The sequence below is a fragment of the Bos grunniens genome, chromosome 5 (assembly GCF_055505025.1).
Source record: "Bos grunniens cultivar Pamir isolate PY7600 chromosome 5, Bosgru_T2T1.0, whole genome shotgun sequence".
Lineage (NCBI taxonomy): Eukaryota > Metazoa > Chordata > Mammalia > Artiodactyla > Bovidae > Bos > Bos grunniens.
This window is the reverse complement of record NC_141169.1, coordinates 43,601,652-43,624,117: the sequence shown is the minus strand read 5'-3', so window position 1 is coordinate 43,624,117 and position 22,466 is coordinate 43,601,652. Positions and strand designations below refer to the sequence as shown.

Sequence of the window (22,466 nt, the reverse complement as noted above, 5' to 3'; positions counted from 1 at the left end):
TTTTCAGTGAGCATCTGTTCACTTTCTCGGTCACTCACCTGTCATTCCCTCAACTATTCATTTCCCCAGGTTTAGTTTTGCAGCGAGCAAGAAAAGAAATTGCTTGTTTGCTCTGTTTTCAGTGCATAAACAGAGACCATCACAAAAGTTATCAAATCACCTATACCTGAAAATGACTCTTTCACCACACACCCATTAGGATGACTACTACTACAAAACAACGCACACACAAGTTGGAATCCCTGTATGCTGTTGATGGGAATGTAAATGGTGCAGCTTCTATGGAAACCAGTGTGGCATTCCTTGAAAAATTAAAAATATGACCGTATGCTCTAGCCATCTCATTTCTGAGTATATACCCTAAAGAATCTCAAGTAGCTATTTGTACACCCATGTTCAAGCAGCATTATTCACAGCAGCCAAAAGGTGGCAGCAACTTAAGAGTCCATGAACAGGTAGCTGGATAAAGAAAATATGGTATATACATACAGTGGAATATTATTCAGCCTTAAAAAGGAAGGAAATTATGACACATGCTACAATATGGATGAATCTTGGAGATACCATGCTAAATGAAATAAGCCAGTAACAAACACCGTATGATTCTACTTATATGAGGCCCCTAGAGTAGTCAAATTCAAAGAGTCAGAAGGTGAATGGTGGTTACCAAGAAAATGGGCACAGAGCTTGGCAAGATGAAAAGAGTTTGGAGACTGGTTGCACAACAATATGAATATACTTAACACTCTGAATTGTGCTATTAAAAATGGTTAAGATGGTAAATTTTGTCATGTGCATTTTTCACAATTAAAAAAGGATGAGTGGAGAAAAAAGATGACTCTTGGTAATATGGCATATGCCTCATTCTAAAGGAGCAAGATCCTAAAGTGAAGGACTCAGTGAATTCAAATGAAAATGCAAAGTCCCTGTGAAGGAACAGAGGTGGAAGTCTAAGAGCTACCACTATAAACAACCTGCATCAGAGACAAGGAGGGTTAAGCACAAGCTCTTGGTTTTGAGTTCCTGAGGGTCAGTGTTGCAAATAACACTTTCTTTGATGACTTTTTAATATAATGTACATTCTTAAGCATTTTACACAAATCTTTATAGAGTTAGGCGTGTGATTAAATCAGGTTGTGCTGCTGCTGCTGCTCTGAAGTGTCTCTTGTTACATCCCGCCAACACTCACCTGTCCACACGCAGCTGGCAGACGATGCTCAGCGCATCCACAACTCCTTCTTCTCTCAACTGTCGACAGCCAATGGATGTAGCAATAAAACACCCCGTCCTGCCTATCCCTGCACTGAAAAGAACAGACAGTGAATTAAAAGGTGCAGGAAAAATAGCAGAGATAAAATATATTCCTTTAACATTGAAAACAACCATTAGGATCAATAATAATAATTATGATAACAGCAGCAGCTCTCGTGTACTGAGTGTACAAACCTGGCCCTCTGCTAAGTGCTGCAACAGCATTCTTCCTTTTAGATCTGAGAAGTAGGATGAATGGGATGGAGGGAGGTGGTGGGTGGAAAGAATAGTGAAAAAGGTACCAGCTGTTCTACAAAGAAGAATTAGGGCCTGAAATTCAGTAAGGTATGGGCAGTAGCAAGGAGGGGAAAGACCTACATACATCACAAAAGTGAGCATGGAGGAGTGGAGCTGAACAGTGAGAAAAGCAAAAAGTCAAAGGTGACTTGCCCAGAGGACTGGAAGAATGGCAGTGTCGTGGAGATGCAGTGGGAGTTCTGGAATGAGGTCAGATTTGAGGAAGAGAGTGGGGGCTTTGGTCCTGGATATAATAATGTGGCTGGGGCTTCCCTCATGCCTCAGAGGGTAAAGAATCTGCCTGCAATGCGGGAGACCTGGGTTCAATCCCTAGGTCAGGAAGATCCCCTGGAGAAGAGAATGGCAACCCACACCAGTATTCTTGCCTGGCCAATTCCACAGAAGAGGCTGGTCTTCTATAGTCCAGCCTATAGTCCACCCTATAGTCCATGGGGTCGCAAAGAGTTGGAAAAGACTGAGCGACAAGCACATACACATACTGATGTGAAAGATGTTAGTGAATAGCTGAAGATTCAGTTTAGTTTAGGAGAGAGGCTGTGGCTAAAGGCACATATTTCCAAGTCTTTTTTTTTTTTTAATCAAGGTAACAGCTGAACAGAAATATTACCTGTCATGGAAGGTTTACTCGTGAATCTCTTTAGATGGCAAGTTATCAACTTTACAAACTTTGTCTGTCTGTCTCTTTCTCTCTTTCAGCAATTTCAACCATCTTTATGTAAATTTCTCCCAAATCTACACATAAGTTCCCCAAGTTCCTCCTAAACTCTAGATTAGCATTCCACCTCCTAGCTGGCACTTCTGCTGTTGCTATTTTACACTTGCTGCAGTTCAGTGTCTCTAAATTCAATGTATCTAAAACAGAATTAATTATCTTTTTCCTCAATGGCATTACCAAGCAGCCACAAGTTTTCCAGCCTAGAAATCTTGGATCCGTCTTCAACATCTCCCCCTCTCTCACTTCCCACATCCAGTCTGTTACCAATTCTTATGTTTTCCACCTCCACTGAGCTTTTGGGATCCATGCTTTTCTTTCTATAAACTGTGCTCACGTTTTTGAAATCTTACTTCATGATTAACGATGATCTCATCATGGTTTCCCAGTCTCAAGGCTCAAGGCTAATTCATGATATACACAGTTGCTAGGTTCATCTTTCTGAAATAGGAACCTGGTCATATTACTCAATACTCAAAAACTGTAGGAGTTTCCCAGGTGGCTTGGTGGTAAAGAATCCACCTGCCAATGCAGGTGATGCCGGAGACACAGCTTCGATCCCTGGGTCAGGAAGATCCTCTGGAGCAGGAAATGGCAATCCACCCCAGTATTCTTGCCTGGAAAATTCCACGGACAGTGGAGTCTGGTGGGCTATAGCCCAAAGGGTCACAGTGAGTTGGACATGACTGAACATACACGAGCACCAGCAAAAACTGCAGATGGTCACAGTATAATGTCTAAGCACGCTTCCATGGTATTCACGCCTTACGTAGTATGACTGCACGAACTTTCAAGCTTTTTGTCTTTCTGCTGTTGACTTTGTACCCTTTGTGCCATTGTTTTCATTTGAATCTTTGCAAAAATAAATAAATAAAACCCTTTTCTTTTTGAAATTTCCTTTTTGAGTTAATGATATTTCTCCAGTCAGAAATGCCCACCCTACCACCTTTTAAAACCACAAACATTGGTCCTTTTTTCAAGATCCTGCTCAGCATTATTCCAACTTTTAGAGACTTTCTTCAAATCTCATAGTTTGAGTGAATAGCTCCCCTTTCAGCACTCAAATATGGGCTTCCCTGATGACTCAGTGATAAAGAATCCTCCTGGCAATGCAGGAGATGTGGGTTTGTTTCCTGGGTTGGGGACATGGCCTGGAGAAGGAAATGGCAACCCATGCCAGTGTTCTTTCCGGGGAAATCTCATTACAGAGGAGCCTGGCAGGCTACAGTCCATGGGGGTCACAAAGAGTTGGACACAACTTAGCGACTGAACAACAACAGCAGCACTCAAATAGCACTTATTTCTCAGACTTGGCACTTGTTTCCTGTTGAGTATGAGTGCAGAGGAATTCAGAAGGGGAATGCACCCCTTTTAGTGTAAGTGTCTATAGAGACTTTGTGTCAGTAAAGAGATAGTACTTGAACTGTACCTTGTGAATGGCACGCATTTTGGTTATCATCAATGTGAGAGAATGTTCCATAGGTGATACTGGTATAGGGAAAATTTTGCAGCAGAACAGAAAATAAGATGTGTGACAATGAGTAGACTAGTTTGGCTAGAAAGAGAAAGTTACATTAGAGAAATAGTGGGAAAGAAGGCTGGGAAGGTACAGTTCAGTTCAGTTCAGTGGCTCAGTTATGTCCGACTCTTTGTGACCCCCTGAATCGCAGCACACCAGGCCTCCCTGTCCATCACCATCTCCCGGGTTCACTCAAACTCACCTCCATTGAGTCAGTGATGCCATCCAGCCATCTCATCCTCTGTCGTCCCCTTTTCCTCCTGCCCCAATCCCTCCCAGCATCAGAGTCTTTTCCAATGAGTCAACTCTTCGCATGAGGTGGCCAAAGTACTGGAGTTTCAGCTTTAGCATCATTCCTTCCAAAGAATACCCAGGGCTGATCTCCTTTAGAATGGACTGTTGGATCTCCTTGCAATCCAAGGGACTCTCAGGAGTCTTCTCCAACACCACAGTTCAAAAGCATCAATTCTTCAGCACTCAGCTTTCTTCACAGTCCAACTCTCACATCCATACATGACCACAGGAAAAACCATAGCCTTGACTAGACGGACCTTTGTTGGCAAAGTAATGTCTCTGCTTTTCAGTATGCTATCTAGGTTGGTACAGTGGGGTCTATAAAGGATTATGGAAAGCTAAGAACTTTGGACTTCATCCTCTAAAAGAATGGTACTCTTTTTTTTTTTTTTTGAGAATATGTTAAAAACAATGAGTTTTTACTCCCCAGAAAATTCACTTAACTTAATGTACTCAAATCTCTTCAAGTCATTTCAAGTTCACTGGCCTCTGTAGCTAATCCACAAATCCAAGATTAAGAAATTTTGCTCTGGGCAATGGGAAGCCTGTGTGAAGCTTTGAGCAGAGACTCTGTGTGATGAAAGAGGGTTTTAGGCACATCATCCACGAGGAGTACACAGAATAGACTGTAGTGGGGGTGGAACATGGGGAAGTGGGGTGTGTATGTGCAATTAGCTGAATTCTAAAATACATGGATGAGGTCATAAGGGCCTGAACTTGGGTGGTTGGGCAGGAAGTGATGATTATGGGAGAAGCTTTGAAGGGAAAGCCAATCTGGTGACTGATTAGATACTGAGGCTGGAATTGAGAAAAGGGCCAAAGATAACTGTCAACATTTGATGTTGAGTGGCTGGAAAAAAGACGGTCTCATTCTTAGAAATAGCAATCAGAAGGGGAGCTGGTTTTAGAGGGGAAATGGTTAGTTCATTTTAGATATCCTGACTGTTTTATGATTTTGGGTGGGGGACAGTTCCAGCTCTAAAGTAAGTAACGTTTAGGATAAGGCCTAAAGTTAGAAACTAGATAATGACATGTTGGGCAAATAGACATACAGTAAATTTTACTCTTAATTAAACCACAAAGGTTCAAAAGAAGGCTAAAATCATAATTTAAAGTAATATACTTTGTTTACTAAAAATATCACCAAAGTCTATCTTATAAGACATAAGGGGATCAATAAAGTAATGCAAATTTTTTTGAGAAAGTATGGAGAATAAATGACCAGTTATATAAATAACTTTAAAATTTGTACTTTGCTTTGGGCACACTAGCAGGAAAACAGAGGGAAGAGGTACAAGTTAAAGGATAAGATCTTTAAACTGGACACGAGTCAAGGGAACCACTGAACATCAGTGCCTCTTGTCAGCCCAGCCTCCAGGACCCCATGTTCTGGTAACAGCACTTTGTTTTCCTCTTGGTGAATTACCACTTGCCATTTAACGTTTCATAAATTTATTTCCATCTGTTTTTCATGAGGGAACTTTTAGAACAGTTGACTGGTTTTCACCAAATTCGAATAATAATAAATGTTATCAAGATACAATCCTAGAAAAGTTCAGGGGCATCTCAAAACAAGAAAAAAGCTGTTGATAATTAAAAAAATCATATGTCCTTCCTAGCACACATGAGCCTAATGAGACTAAATGAATCCACCTACATTTCAAGGTCGAGGACTGAATGAATAAGTCTCCTGTTCCCTGAGTGATTCATAAGTGAAATTTTCTCCACTGTACCATGGCTAAAAATATGCTAATCATGGCACTTCATTTCTGACAAGTATCACTGTGGTCAAGAATCAAGGGGGAGGCTAATTAGTTTCAGTATCTATTCAATTTGCCAGCAAAGTCAGAACCAGGAAGTCAAACCCAACTGCCACCTGCTGCATGACTTTACAAAGAATAGACCGTTGCTGAGGCAGCAAGGACGGCTCATCCCTTACCTGCAGTGGACCACCACAGGCCCTCGGCCCGCGGAGGCAAGTCTGTCTTCTTCTACATCCAGCATGAGCTGCAGAAGGGGCTGGGCACTGTCTGGAGTCTTGTGATCGGGCCATGAGGTGTACCAGTAATGTTTCACACGTTGGGTGTGACTTCCTTGCTGAAAATAGAAATAGCCACCAAGTGCTTCATTTACTTGTGGAACTAAAAGGCATCCAAACCACAATACTAAACGCTTTCTATCACTGCCATCTTGCTTGCTCCTCACTTCTAGGTGGCCATAAAATCTAGGAGACTTTTGAAGAATATTCTTTCAACCTGAGAAAAATTTACTGTAAATATGCTGATGTCAAAATCTGACAGTCTTGCTTCAATTAAATGAGAAATATATACATGATATATATTTAATATAGAAAACATATATATGCTAGATATGTTTGTAATTTATGATCACGAACATAATGGTAGATGAATAAATGGCCAAGAATTGGGATATAGTGTGTTTCCTGTTCTTTGAATGCTCCAGACAGATTATTATAAACATATTGACCATATAAACATATGCTTAATTTTATACCCACTCTAATGATTCTACACTCACCCTAAATACCAGTTTTTAACAGTAGTGAGGAATCCCTGTAGTAAAGGAGTGACAAGGGAGGGTCCATGCACATCATCTCAAAACCAGGTTGGGGCCTGGCGTAGACTAGGCACTAGAGAATACATGTTGAAGAACAGATTTCTCTAAGTGCCTTCCTATCATGAATTTCCCATTAAAACCCATCAATGCAGCTCTGTCTCAACTTTCTTCTTCTTTGTGATGATTCTGTCCCAGCAGTGGGGTTCTAGATAGGACTGGAATCTTTGGGATGCTTGCTCTCTAGAAGTAAAAACAATAGCAACAATACCATGGCAACATCCCTCAGCATTTGCTGTCCAAAATTTAAATAAGATAAATTTTCTATGACATAATCTGGTCTGGGAAAGTCCCTATAAATGACTGTAACTCCAAGTTTTGGAAGATCTCAACAACACTTCAGGCTTTTCTTGCCTCCCACAACCACCCACAAGTGCAGATTTTCCCTTTCACAGTTTCCAGGCCTTACTTAAATCTGCTGAGACAAAGTGACATTAAAAAAAGAAATCATGGTAACATCTCCAGCACAAGCCTTTAGTCCTTTAGTTAAAGGTGTTCAAAAGGTTAAATCAGAGGTGTTATATATATGCAAATTAGAAGACCATAGCACCCTACTTAGTGGATTTCTTTAATGTCTACTTAAATTAATTATTCCACAGAGTGATAGCAGCTGACAACAAAATACATAAGGGAGTAATTGGAATTTCTTCTTGATCTTGACGTTATTTAACTTGTTTAAATTGAATCTGCAGTTCTTAGGACAAAAAAGTTCAAAATAAAAATGCAATCCTCTAACACCTTCCACTTTGTAGACAGCTACAGCTCCATATTCTTACCTTTAAGACAAGGTTTCGAACAGTATAGTTATCGCATTCATTTACACTGATAACCAGAACCTCAACTTTTCCATATATTCCTCTCTTTTCTGGCCAATAAAGCACACATTTCTGGAGGAGGGGAAAGAAGAACACGGCAAATATTAACGGTTTTCATTGGCCTGGAAGCATTTTTCATTCAAGCATCTCAAAAGTTTCTATTTAGTTAAATAAAATAAATCAAGTATCAATTTTAAACATTCTGTAAATGAGCTAAAACCACCGAACTATACATTTTAAATGGATAAACTTTATAGTATATATATATGCATGTGGCACTCAGTTGTGTTCAACTCTATGCAGCCCAACTCTTTGTAACCCACCAGGCTCCTCTGCCCATGGGATTTTCCAGGCAAGAATACCGAAGTGGGTTGCCATTTCCTCCTCCAGGGGATATTCCCGACCCAGGGATAGAACCCACGTTTCTTCTGTCTCCTTCATTGGCAGGAAGGTTTGTTTGTTTGTTTACCACTAGTGCCACCTGGGAAGCCCATAGTATGTATAGTATAAATTATACCTCAATCAAGTTTTTTTTTTTTTTTTTAACCAGCACTATTGCTGTTAATCCCATACAAAAAAATAATTAAGGCAAAATTTCTCAAATCCCCACAGAGAAATTAAGGGCTAATTCAGAACTGAATTAAGAATTAGGAGATCCAAATATTAGAGTTTATCATGAGATGAACAAGGTGAAAATAAAATGTTCTCCCCTATGATTGAGGCAAGTCACATTTCCTTGGGGCTTCCCTGGTGGCTCAGATGATAAAGAATCTGCCTGCGGTGCAGAAGACAAGGGTTCAATCCCTGGATCGAGAAGATCCCCTGGAGAAGGGAATGGCTACCCACTCCAGTATTCTTACCTGGAGAATTCCATGGACAGAGAAGCCTGGTTGGCTACAGTCCATGGGGTCGCAACGAGTGGGACACAGCTGAGTGACTAACACTTTCACTTTTTCACACATTTCCTTCTCCATCAAACTAAAGTCTCTAGTAAGAGTATCTGTAATGTGTTAGATGCCACAGAATGCAGTCTCCCCTGTATGTAAAGTAGACATAATGGCCATTAATATATCTGTGGTATTGTATTTGCCAGGACCAGTTGCCTTTTCACCTACAGGATCCATTGAAATAAATGTGTAGCAAAATTATTTTTAAAGTTTTTATGAAGGATCCTCTTTGAAGGGTTTAATAGAAGTAATAACAATTATATTGCAAGCAAGAAAACATAATATGATGGATAAGGTGCAAGCTTTGGAGTCTAAGAGCCTGGGACCAAATTTTGGTGCTACCATTTATCTGTGAGTCCATAAACAGGGAACAAAAACTCTCTCTGGCCTCAGCTTCCTCAAGATTTAATACATGGAAAGCACTTAGGACAAAGCCAGGCCTACAGTAAGCATTCAAAACTTGATATTATTATTGTTATTATATTTTACAATACTGGATTATGGGATGGGTTTTTGATCTAAAGTGATTAGATCATTACTTAAATATGCATTAGATCATGCATCAAATATATTATTTTTATGATATCATCACATTATTTAAAAAACTACAAAATGAGTTTCAAACATACATATAAATGCATATTATTTATTCTTTTGCCTTTTAAACAACCACAAAAGAACTACTACTTTTTTACCACATATTTTAATGTCTAAGAATAAGTGTGAAAGTTAATGCTTTATCTTCAGTGGCCAGGGAAGTAATTTAATTTTAGAAATATTGTTTAACCAGAATTCATCATTTTCTTTCAAACACACATGCATATTGATAAAGAAATTCTTTCACTTATTGCCTTCGGTTAGGGACCTTTCAGTCCTCAGGACGCTTGTTTTTTTATGTCTATGTCAAAGTTAAGTTATATTTTCTTAACTATATTTAATAAAATAGTTAAGTTCTTGTAGATTTAAAAGAGCAACAGCAAAAAAAATTACAGAATTACAGAACTAAAGGAAAAGACATGTAACATATCAGAAACACACCTCTGGGGCTCTATCATGCTAAGCACCAAATGCTCTATGTGACAGAGCCACAAGGAAGTCACTTCATCTAGTGGAATCACTGTTTTTCATCCACTACAATAAAAACACATTTGCCTACTCTACATTCTGGTCCTTTTCCAAACAAAGTAAATCATTTTCACCTCTATTTCCATGCTATCCCACCCCCAAGACTATCAAGCAATCAGGCTATCAAGCTTAGTCTGGCTAATATAACATTAACATTTAAAAAAAGAGAAACCTTCAGCACAGGGAATTATACTCAAAATCTTGTAATACCTTCTAATGGAAAAGAATCTAAAAAAGAATCATACATATATCTGTATAACTGAATCACCTTACTGTACACCTGAAACTAACACAGCACTGTAAATCAACTATATTTTAATAAATTTTTTAAAAAAATAGCAATCTTTAAAAAATAAAGCAATTTCTTTCCCTCCTCATTTACGAATTGCCAAATGTCTGAAATTTCCCCAATTTGTTAAAGATAATCATACTAACCAAATTGCCTGGTTGCTTTCAATGGAGCATCAATTATTTCGCTGCAAGACCCGAACTATTGTGTGACTTAAAACCCATGCCTCCTGGATGAATCCAAGAAGAGCGACAAAGAATCTTGCAAAAGGTATTGAACAAAGAAAGAGGCATTCAGTGGCCCAGCAGTCAGGCATATGTGCCCCATTGTCCAGGATCTGGCCTGAGTAGCAGGCCCCTCAATAAGAAGGTGGCTCTTGAAACTGATAAGAAAAACTGCCAGGCAGGAGCTCTCAGCTTGTACCCTGACTCTTAACAATACAATCCAGGCTTGTGCACCTACTTGATAAATGGAAGCACTGCTTGCTTCTCTCCTGAGCTTGCCGGGGCCCTCTCGAATGTTTTTCTTGACTCTTTACCAAAAATGCAATTGGCAGCCGGCTCCCAGTAGACAATGTAATGTGACTTGTTCGTTCAAACAACCCTTAATTAGCATCCCATCTCCTTTCTGAGATACAATAGCTTATTTTTACACACTGAATACATTTTTCCCCTCTTTAAGGAGGATGTAGAAAAAGAGACCAGATAAGTGTGGGTGCTTTTGAATATGAGGTGAGCGAGAGCTGCAAATGTGGTTGTTTCTAAGGGCATCAGTTCACATTTGAATTATTTTTGTGAGTAGCTTTTTACGGTTTCTTCATTGTGGTGTTAACAATGATATGAAAAAGAAAAATGCAAGGAAGGAAAGTGCTCTCTTAAAGATAATATTGTGAAATCACACTAATTGTGTGTAATTCGAAATAGCACGCTATGTAGCAGAATATAACCCCAAATCATCACTATTCTGTTAGCTGGGCCAGTTCTTTCAGTAAAATTGTCTATTAATTCCAAGAATTCATAACTTGGAGGACAAAGAGGTTTCCAGAAGGTTATGTGTCTCTTGTACAAACAAGTAATTAGTGAACCTTGACTGTAAAGATCCTGGACATCAACCAATTTTTCATCATCAGCAGTTTACAGCAAAAGTAGAATGCAGTGCAAAGCAATGCAAACCCATATTTTTGTAATCTATTTTTTTTTCCTTTGATCATCCCTCTCACTCTCACCACATTAGGGTTATTTGTGTATAAAGAAGAAGCAAGTCTAGCTAGTATATTAGCTGCCTGAAAAGAAAATCTATTTTTAAGTTACTTTTTAAAAAAATTCTATGCATTTAAAATCAAAGAAATTTTTGCTTTATGAGCTAAAGATGTATCATCACAAAAGAAATGGCTCTATATAAACAAAGAGATACTTAGTTGCAGTTGGGTTATATTTGCGTAAAAGAGAATGGATCAGATTGTCTAAAATTATTATGGTTTTAGTTACTCTAATTCTTAGTATTCCACCTAATATTACTAACATAGATGCAGAATTTAATATTAAAAGCATCTTTACCAAAATATATCATTGAATCCCTTCCACGATCATTTGTGTTAAGTAGAAAAGAGAGTAGATATTGTTATTGTTATAATTTTTTTAATAATTTTACAGCTGAGAATACTGAAGCTCAGGTGTTTTGGTAGGGGTCTCTGAGAACATTCTCTTGGAGCCAAGACCCTTTGAGCAAATATCACTTTATAAATCCAAGCTTTGGTGTTTGGATTTCTGCTCCAATAACCAACTCTTTTCATTACCATTAACCAATACTCTCCCTTCCCTCTGTGAAATACACACTGATACTCAATGGAACACTGAATGCCCTCCATCCACTCTCTTACTAAGTGCAGTACTTCTGTCACTGTCTGCTGAGCTGTATGTTTCTAAGTGGTATTTGTATCCAAACCTCTTAAGGACAGCTGCATTCATTTAATGAAAACTTTACATAAATTCATGAAACATGAGGGTAAGAAGAAAAAAAGAACTTTTCCATGAAATAATTGTGTGAGTTAATTAGGTTTTCATGGGGGGCGGGGGAAGTGGATCAGTAAAGAAAACTGCATGCAAATCAGGTACAGGTGAGACTTAGAAAAGGGCAAAGTTTGGAAATACAGACAGAATTCTGCATTCATATGGTTTTATAAACTTTTCTATGTTCTCTCATTTTAAAGAAACTGAAATGGGACATTTTAATGATATATAAAGGGCAGGAATTACACAAACTACATGACCTGGAACCAATATTAAAAATAATAAAAGACTGTCCCATAATAAAATAATGAACAAATCTGAATAGGAACAACTGTACCTGTTTTAAGACAAAATAAAAGAGCTTTTTGCTGTGTTTGAGTCTCCACTCCGACGTTTTTGGATTATATGTGTCAAATAAGAGGGCTTCTAACTATAGTTAGAAATAAACCAAGTTACAGCAATTGAATGGAGAACAGCTGAATTACAAATTAGGGTGCCGAATTATACCTCGAATGTAAGCATGTTTGAAAGAACAGGTGAGTAATATTTCTTAGGGACTGTCAGCCTCAGAATTCCTGGCCACTCTTAATTGCTTGTGCAGCATAACTGTCCAGCCCCCGGTCATTCAGGAAATAAGCTGAGGCTGCTGGGCAGTGCTGGGCAGTGCTGGGTCAGGCTGCTTCTCTAGAAACCAAATATCTAATTCTGATCGTCCAGAACAGCTGAATACCGGTCAATGGGTCTCCACTGTCCTTCAACATGACCCTCCCTGACCTTGTTGACAGACACTCTGACTATGGGACTTTGCTCATTTATTTTCATGCTTGGTACAGAGTGAATCCTCTTGTCCACCCCACACTTCACAGACTGACCTCTAACTTGAGCATGACTCCCCCATCACAGTTTCAATCCACACTTTCAAATTGTCCACTACTTTGAACGAACAGACCTTACACTTTTTAAGTCAAAATGCTTTATCCTTCCCCTCTTTCCTTCTTAGAAAGGTTAGAGATTTTAAACCAGGACTGTAAGCAATCCCAGGTACTGCTCTCTGGCCGCAATCACTGCTTGGATTAGAACTTTCTCCCTTCCCACCTTAACTAGGAAGAAGACTTGAGGAGGGTATGTAGAGAGGTGAGAAGGAGGAGTTGGGAGTCAGATCACTGGCTGTTTAGCCTGGGCAGGTTGCTTAACTGCCCTGGACGTCAGTGTGTTCTTTCACTGAGTTTTACAAATAAGCTTATTGTAAAGATTAATTTCTAAGCACACTGTTAGTGTTCAATAAACATTAGTTACTTGGAAGATCAAACAGCCCAGTTTCTACACTTCCTAGGTATATTTGATGAACTTTCTAGATTATCTAACTCTAATTTTTTTAGCTAATTTTAAATAGTTGAGAAGATGTACTTTTATTTTATGGATTTAGAATATAACATAGTATAATTAAATTTAATTACTAGTGTTTTATCAGGAAAATTTATTTTCTCTTTAAATGTGCAGCTTAAAAAGATCTACTTTATTTTTAACTATAATTTACTTACAAATCAATCATTTCCACCTGAATACCCATCAGATTTCATAATGAAACTTAAGGTAAACATGGGATATACTTGATTAATATTTATATTGTAAAGAAGCACTTGTTTTGGATGTATTTAATTAAATAAAGTCATCTATAGTAGCTGTGATTTAAGTCATTACTTGCATAAATTCATAAGATTCTTATAGGCTGCCATATATAAATTTTAAAATGCTCTCCTGATCTTGGTGTAAACTGTCTTCCATCTCTCTTACTCTACCATATGTTTTCTCCACTCCTCATAAGACCTAACACTGTACCTATATCTAATATTAAAAATTTTTGTTTCTTGTTTACCGTGTCTACTCTTTTAGATTGTAGCTCCATGAAAGGAGGGATCTTTGACTATTTTGTCAATAAAGATATAATCCAAGTGCCTACACTGGTGCTTGATGGTTGATAGTGGATAAATATCTGTTGAATGAATGCACACACACCACTGGATGTTTTATAAAGAAGAACTAAGTACTGAAAGTCATCAAGGTTAGCTGGAGAATTCTAGATGCTAAAGGTAATGGTAATAGTGTAGTGTCTGTCCATGGAATTCTCCAAGCAAAAATATTGGAGTGCTTAGTCACTTTAGTCCTGTCCGACTCCTTGCGACCCTATGGAACTTAGCCCGCCAGGCTCCTCTGTCCATGGGATTCTCCAGGCAAGAACACTGCAGTGGGTTTGCCATTCCCTTCTCCAAGGGATCTTCCCAATCCAGGGATCAAACCTGGGTCTCCTCATTGCAGGCCTATTCTTTACCACCTGAGCTACAGGGAAGCTCAAAGATGATGACACTGTTAGATGTATTTCTAACATTGGGAATATATTTTTTCAAAAGTTCTTATCACTTAGGTCATTTCACATCTAAAATTATAAATTAATAATGGAAGATGTGGATAAAAAGATTGGAAATGACTTTATCTATTAATAAGGAAATGATTACATACATTTTAGCAACCATACAGTGAAATTCTAGCAGTCATTTAAAAATCATGTTTTTGATGAGTTATTAATGATACGGAGAACACTCATAATGTTAAAAGCAGAATATACAAAGAATACAGAACCCTCTTTCATTCTCTATAGTCTTCAGCAAAATGTACCATTCCAGGCCCATCTCCCTTCGCTCCCTACTATGCTCAGGCCACATCAAAGTGCTCAGCATGCTCTGTGGTGTCGTGTCTGCCTCTGTGCTGTTGCTTCGCCAGGTTTATGTTCCTCGTGCACCTACTTCCTCTGCAGGTCCCTGCTGAAAAACTGTAAGGCACATAAGAGCTATTTGGACAAAAAAATGTAATTAAAATAAATCTTATCCATAATTTTATCAGCTAGAGAAAGGAAGAAAATGAAATTGGGGAATACTTAAAATACAATTTCTTTATTTTGCTTTTTGAGGTTAAACCGCTTGCAAAGTGCTGAATAGGTCAATGGGCAAAATGCGTTTTTTAAGTATTTAAGTCACATAGGTGAACTCAGATGAAAGATGTAAATTTTAAGACAGAATATGGCAGTATTAAGTACTCGAGAGAAGTATTTCATTAGGCCAGATCACCAAGTAATGCTCTCACTTCGTGAACCATAGTTCGGTGTCTTATTCCTTCGTGAAGCCAACAACGGGTACTTTGTCTTTTAATGTCTTGCATCTTTATTTATGAGCTTCCCACGTGGCTCAGATGGTAAAGTATCTGCCTGCAATGTAGGAGACCTGGATTTGATCCCTGGCTTGGGAAGATCCTCTGGAGAAGGGCATGGCAACCCACTCCAGTATTCCTGCCTGGAGAATCCCATGGACAGAAGAGCCTGGTGAGCTACAGTCATGGGATCACAATGAGTCAGACACGACTGAGCAACTACCACTTTACTTTACTTTACATCCTTCTTTAGCCCATTTATTATGTTGGGGCATAATGAGTATGTGAGCTTTGGAATCAAATAAACCTGGACTAAAATTGGGACTCCATCACTTACTAACTTTGAGACTATAGGCAAATGATTTAACTTCTGACCTTCATTTCTCATCCATAACATAGGTATAGTAAATCTTGCTTTGTAGAGATAGAGTGAAAATGAACTGAATTAACATATGAACTGTGCGTACTATATACATTCAACAAATGGCAGTCTGTGGAAAATAGTTTCCACTGTACACATAATATGACCGACATTCATAGCCACTTCTTTCTTAGCAGAAAGTCTGAGCTAGTCTGAGGACTTTGGAAATATAGAAATGCTTCTTGTCCTGTTTAGACTCATCCTACTCTAGCTTTTCAGGTTTTAGCTGCTGTGTCTTCTCTAGTTAAGCAATAGTTCATGTTAAAAGTTTGAACACTGTGTTTTCAATGTTTTATTTCTTTCAAGAGGAATTCCTTCATGAGATTTACGTAAATGAAGAAATCAAACTTACCAACAATAAAAGTGGCTTCTCCTTTCACACCATAGATGAGAACTAATTTGTCAGCTTTATTTTAAAATTTTTTGCCTATTCTTATTTAATAAAGTAACTATGAGAATATTGTGATGATTTAATAAGAGCTGGCAATTATTCTTTTATTTATTTATTAGAAAGTAGAAAGGTTCATGAAAATACAAAGCCTGGGAATTTCTAAAGATAACTCCACCCTCACATATTTTTGGAGGAAATGATTTTTGTCTATTTCAAACAATGACGCTTAACACAATTGAAAGTTGGCACATTTTTGGTAAACAGCATCTTCCTGGCAGTGTGAAGTCTACTGCCTATTTCTTTTGAGCCAGACTTTTCAGTATCATTTTGATTTGTAAAACATTAAAGTTTCTTCCATAGTATTCTTTGTACATCTTTAGAGAATCTGGATGGAAAGGAATTTTCATTTTAATTTAATGAGTAATCAATAATAACAGAAGTCAAAATCTTTATTGCAATATTTGGAATTATGACTGGCCATGGGAAAATACATGTAGCAAATTGCACACAGAAGTGTAACATAATGTATCAATATTTACTTTGATATTTCCAGAATATATATCTCAGACACTTAAAAAGGCAAGAGGCTAAAAATGGTAAGAAAAAATAATACCTTTTCCATTTCTGAATTATGCAGCCAAAGTGAAAAATAAAAACCTCAGTCATCCTTTATGTGGACATTATTTTTTCAAAAATTCTGGCTTTCAACAGATCTACTTGACTCTCCTATAGAGAACAAGAATTCTGAGAATGGTACCAACAGGTTTGCATGCTAAGTTGCTTCAGTTGTGTCTGACTCTTTGTGACCCTATGGACTGTAGCCCACCAGGCTGCTCTGTCCATGGGATTCTCCAGGCAAGAATACTGGAGTGGGTTGCCATTTCCTTCTCCAGGGGATCTTCTCGACCCAGGGACTCCTCCTGACCCAGGAAATCCAACCCTGTCTATCTTCTGCATTGGCAGGTGGGTTCTTCAGCAACGGTGCCACCTGGGAAGCCCACAGATTAGCTTCAGGTTTAATGCACTTGAAAAGGAAAGAACAAGACGGGCTCTATTTGCACATTCACATTCAGAACAGAGATGTCTGAGCATAGTCAGTTAACCAACTCATTGTCACTTTGAAATACATGTTTATCTCATACAGCAGTTCTCTTATAATGACAAACTCTGGTCTTGGGGACAGAAGGGAAGAATACTGTCTGTTAGGGCTTTGGCATATTCACCAATTATTCATATTATCTCTGTTGGCCTTTAAAATATGTCACATCCTACTTAACTTCTAGGGAATCCTTACTCACTAACCAACAATCTTGGCTTCTTCTGTCCTGTCCTGATGAAACCTGACTCAAGAACAAGTTACAGCACCATTGGCGTATCTCTGTCTTTTTGTCTAAGGAAACAAATATATCATAACATTTGAGGAATGAAATGCTCAGGACAACAAAAATTATAATTTATCTTACACAGTTACTAAACCTATGATCCTTGTGGGATATATGCTTTGCCAAGTATTTATCCTTAATAAATATGCAACAAATAATGTTTTCAGTGGAAAAAAAACTTGTTTCAAAACATTTACATCCTTATGTTTATGTAATCGCATAAATCACAGTGCTTTTTCCATGCCAATTTTGTATGATTTTACTTTTAATAAAAGAAATAGAATTAATAAAGGTATGAATGTTCTTAGAGAAAATACATCGTGACAATCTATTCAGAAAATGGTAATTCCAACCAAAGTGGGCAGGTGTAGTTCAGTCTATTCAGATCCAGGAAGCATTGCTAAATCTTGTGTGAGTTCTAAGGTGTCTGTGATTTCCTCTCATTCCTTTGTGGGTATTATTCTACCGAGTTTTGGCTTCTGCTGTTACTACTGAGAAGCCAATTGTTAGTCACTCTGGTTGTTAAAACAATCTCCGCAGTGTTTTTCAGTTCCACAGATGTGTCTAGCTGTGGATTTATTTTATTTATCCAGTCTAGGATTCACTGTGAGAGATCAAGTCTTTCACCAATTTTGGAAAATACCTAGCCAGTATTTCCTCAAATATTACTTCTTTTTTTATATTCTCCCTTTTCTTCTAAAATATCCATTAGACATATATTAGACATCTAAATATTGTCCTCTGAAATTCTATTTCACATTTTTGGTCATTTTGATCTTCTAGGTAATTTCCTTAGCTCTGCTTTTTAATCCAGTAATTATTTATTCAACTGTGTCCAGCTTGCCAATCAACTTATGAAGTTTTTTCATTTTAATGTGTATAATATTTATTTCTAGGCCCCTTTGGTTTGTTTTTAAATCTTCCTAGTCTTTTTTGATAGTAAATTGTTCTTTTGTCAAGTTTTTAATTTTATATTTTGTATGTTTAATTATAAAAAAGCCTATATTTACAGTTTCTATTGTTTCAATTTCTTATAGGTCTATTTCTACTATTTGTTGTTTCTGCTTTTTACTTATGTTGGTTATTTACATGTGTTTCTCAGAAGTTTGACTTCTGGGTTTATATTTGCTGGGCTTTTTCCTTTGAAATTCTGTGTAGTGTTTGCTGTGCAGATAGCAGAAGACTTTGTTTTTGTAAAGTGCCTTACCAATGCAGTATTACTTTTAATTTTTTAATTAAATGAATATAAACTAGTTTATAAATGATTTATATACATTAAAAAATACTATTTTGTATTAATTACTTACCACTTGGTGCTTCCTGGTTTTTGAATTCTGAATACTCAAGAGTACCTTACTATTGATCCCATGAGAAGGCCAGACTTTGATAGATTAATTCCTGTTATAATCCTATTTTGGTAGGCAGGTTTATTTCTGTGGTTCACCCTTTCACTGAAGGTATAGCCCTTGCAGGTGCTCACTTCGTGGAAGGTCTCAGTTCTAAGTCCTAGCTCCTGCAAGCCCAAGGCTTTGTCTCCAGTTCTTATATTGTCATGAAAACACAAATAACCTGTAATTCTCTGGTTTTATGAATTTTATTCAGTTTTTTACTACTAGAATTTACTTTCTCCCCCAAGCTCTGCTATGCATGCCGTATCGTATTTCACTCAGTATGACTGGTTTTTCAGATTATTTAGCTTGCCATATTAACATAAGTTCTATGTATACATGCATGTGTATAAATACACAGAGAATATACCTTTAAAACTTGAAGAATTTTTTTTCCTGCCATGAAGGTAAATTGTCACAGATATTAAACAACTGTGCAGGACTTGTCAGTGGCTTATTATGCTGACAAGTTGATATTGGGTGAAATAGCTAAGAATATTAAGGATTATTTTATTATGCTACTTTAGGCTTTCATATAAGATTCATAGAAATGCATTTATTTAGTAAGCATATAGCTAATGTAGTATACAACTTCATCTACTGGCCAAAAATATACTTTTTTTCCCAGGATAAATTTCAGAAAAAGATTCTTTGTCTATTGTAGCAAAAATGGAAGAAAACAACAAAACTTTAAAAGAACTTTAAGTTGCTGTTTGTGTACCTGAGTTTTCTGCATTAGCAGCATGGTTATACTATGGTTGGTGGTTGCAACTCACCAAAGGAGTAAAAGGGAAATTTCCATTTTCTTAAATTCTTATTGTCAGGGTGAGATGCAGGCATAGTCATTTTGATCAGAAAACAAAGACAAATGCTGGCTAAAATCAGACTGTAAATTATCTCAATAAGATGTCATGAAATGTAGGCAGTGCCTAGGATAGCACTCTTTGGGAATTACACAGTTTTATTTTTATGATGCAAAATACAGAAAGCATATTCTATAAGCTAGATCCTTAGAAAAGTTTACTAGTATGCATGTGGGGTCTAATTTTGTCTCTTTCTTAGATTTTGTTTTATGAAAATATTGAGAAAGTTGTTTGGTTTGGTTAACTTCAAACCTTTCTCCAAATTTCACTTTCTCAGTGAGGTGTATCCCCCTGTATAATACTGCAGCTTGCTCTTCTCCTACTGCTCCCTGCATCTCAGACACCCAGTCCCCTTATCCCACTCTATTGTTTTTTCCTACAGCATCTATCCCTTCTAATATGCTATACTCTTATGAAATTCTGCTTCTTGCTTTTTGTCTGTCTCCCCCTCACTAGAAAGTTAAAATCTACCAAGGGCAGGAATCTTTGTGTTTGTTTACTAATAAACTGCCAGCAACTAAAATAGTATCTGGGGCTTTCCTGGTGGCTAAGTGGTAAAGAACTCACCTGCTGATGTAGGAAATGTGGATTCAGTCCCTGGTCCAGGGAGATCCCACATGCTGTGAAGCAACCAAGCCCGTCTACCACAACTGTTGAGTCTGCGCTCTTGAGCCCTCAAGTTGCAACTACTGAAGCCCGAGCACCCTAGAGCCCCTGCTCCACCACAAGAGACACCCCCACAGTGTGTGCATGTGTGTGTGTGTGTGCGTTAGTCGCTCAGTCCTGTCCGACTCTGCGATCCCACAGATTGTAGCCCACCAGGCTCCTCTGTCCATGCTGAGAAGCCCGCAAACCGCAACTATAGAGTAGCCCCTGCTCTCCACAACCAGAGAAAAGCCTGCACAGCAATGAAGACCCAGCACAGCCATAAATAAATAAGTAAATAGAATAGTATCTGTCACTTAGTAGGTGCTCAAAAATTGCTCATGATGTAAATGAACAATTTTTTATTTCCCTGTTATAAATCAGAGTGATGATTCAGGGCCCCTCATTTCCTTACATAGATACATGGATACAAACGTGAATGGTGTATGCCAAGCACATTGATTTCACTGAAAGAAAGCTATCATTCATAGGACACCAATTACCATTTTGGGGGAGCATAAACTGACCTAGCCTTTAAGTGTCTTAACATTAAATTTGTTAGGAAGTATATGGTAATTGTCCTTAAACAATCTCTGTTCTAGAGTAACAGAAAAAAATACAATGTTCTGCACTTGGGAAAAGGTCATACCTCATTTTTCTCCTTGAGTTTTGTGATCATAACAATCACGGGACTGTCCTCCTGCCAAACCATCTGCCAGAAATCATTCACGGTGTTGATCATGGGGCCCTGTGTGGCGATGAATGCTTTCTCTTTGCCACTGTAGCCCTAGTTTGAGAAAAAAAGAAAAAATGTTGGCTCTGAAGTCCATGCCTTGCACTGAAAGTTTAGGTGAAATATCTTCAAAACAAAACAATTCTGCAGGTCCAAAAGCTACATACTTTCACGGCTTCATTGATTCAAGCACCACCATTCTAGTGGTTATTCTCTCAACAAGTCGAGCATAGCACATGGTACTGAGGGTTGTCAAGTGCAGTCCTCCCCAGAGCACCTCAGAGGGAGCACTGTGGCCACAGACACACAGGAAAGGAAGACTTACCGACATGGATTATGACCAAGTGAGCAAAACAAAACTTGCTGGTAACCAAGTTAAAACAAAATTAATCTATTCTGAGGGGTGAAAAAAAACCCCCAACAATTCCAGACAGTAAATCAACATGCTTATCAGAAAGAAATTTAGGTTTATTTACTTACCCTAATATAATTAGCATTGATGTAAGTGCTCAAAGAATCAGTTACATTTTTTGGTCTTAAACATACTCTACTGAGGGGATCTAATGAAGAAAACAAGAAAGAATAGGTTAGCCAGATTTACTCTTTTAAGTTTCTTAGAATGTCAGTGGGGCTTCCCTGGTGGCTCAGATGGTAAAGAATCTGCCTGCAATGCAGGAGACCTAGGTTCCACCCCTGGGTCAGGAAGATCCCCTGGAGAAGGGAAGGGCAACCCACTCCAGTATTCTTGCCTGGAGAATCCCATGGACAGAAGAGCCTGGCAGGGTACAGTCCATAAGGTTACAAAGAGACATGACTGAGCACGCATGTATCTATCATCAGTTTTCTGTGTGTACATAGAGTACATACTCTAGTCACAAGGGTCGAGGGCAATCTCCCAACTACTCCACATTCTTGCAGATTCTGTGCTTTTGCACATATTGTTTCCTTGCCGTCTCTGCATGGGTAAGTTGTCCTCATTCTTCAGGGCTCAGTTCAAGAGATACTTTCTTCCTGAAGCCCTCCCTTGTCTTCCTGGCAGAATTAGGCATTCTCTTCTTTGCTCAGGCTGCTTGAACTTTATTTTAGTATTTAACATCTTGTATTTTAAGTGCTTCAATTCTTTCTTGCCCTCAATGGATTGCAATGAGCCCCTTGAGAACAAAGACTGTCTTTAATTAACTTTTATATCTTTTGTGATTTTTACTTGATATGTGGCTCAGAGTGGGTTTAATATTGAATTAATTTCAATTATAAAGAGTTAAAATAATGCTTTTCTTCTAGATTTTTCTCTTTTCATAGCAAAGGGGACGAGAAACTTCAATTTCTTTTCAGTATCCACTGATTATTAAAAGTTTCCACGAATGGCCTAAACCACTCACACTTGAAAAGAGGCCCACTTCCTTCAGTTTTTATAATGCCTATGATGTATATTATTTACTGGGAACTCAACCCCAAAATTGCTTAGAAGCAGGTTTCTTGTCAAGCTAAACTAAATTTATGTTGAAAACTGATAATTTACAGTATTTCCA

The 22,466-nt window shown here is 38.0% G+C and overlaps 1 protein-coding gene across 3 annotated transcripts in view; it reads right to left on the bottom strand.

Moving 5' to 3' along the window:
• PTPRR (protein tyrosine phosphatase receptor type R) overlaps positions 1-22,466 on the bottom strand; it is a 275,773-nt gene that overhangs the window by 20,791 nt on the left and 232,516 nt on the right. For all 3 annotated transcript variants that reach the window (XM_086399964.1, XM_086399965.1, XM_086399966.1), the window contains 5 exons: positions 21,418-21,497; positions 20,854-20,991; positions 7,505-7,615; positions 6,034-6,191; positions 1,190-1,303 (listed from right to left, as the gene is read on the bottom strand). In XM_086399964.1, the coding sequence (XP_086256090.1) occupies positions 1,190-1,303; positions 6,034-6,191; positions 7,505-7,615; positions 20,854-20,991; positions 21,418-21,497 (601 nt within the window). The remainder of the gene's footprint in view (positions 1-1,189; positions 1,304-6,033; positions 6,192-7,504; positions 7,616-20,853; positions 20,992-21,417; positions 21,498-22,466) is intronic.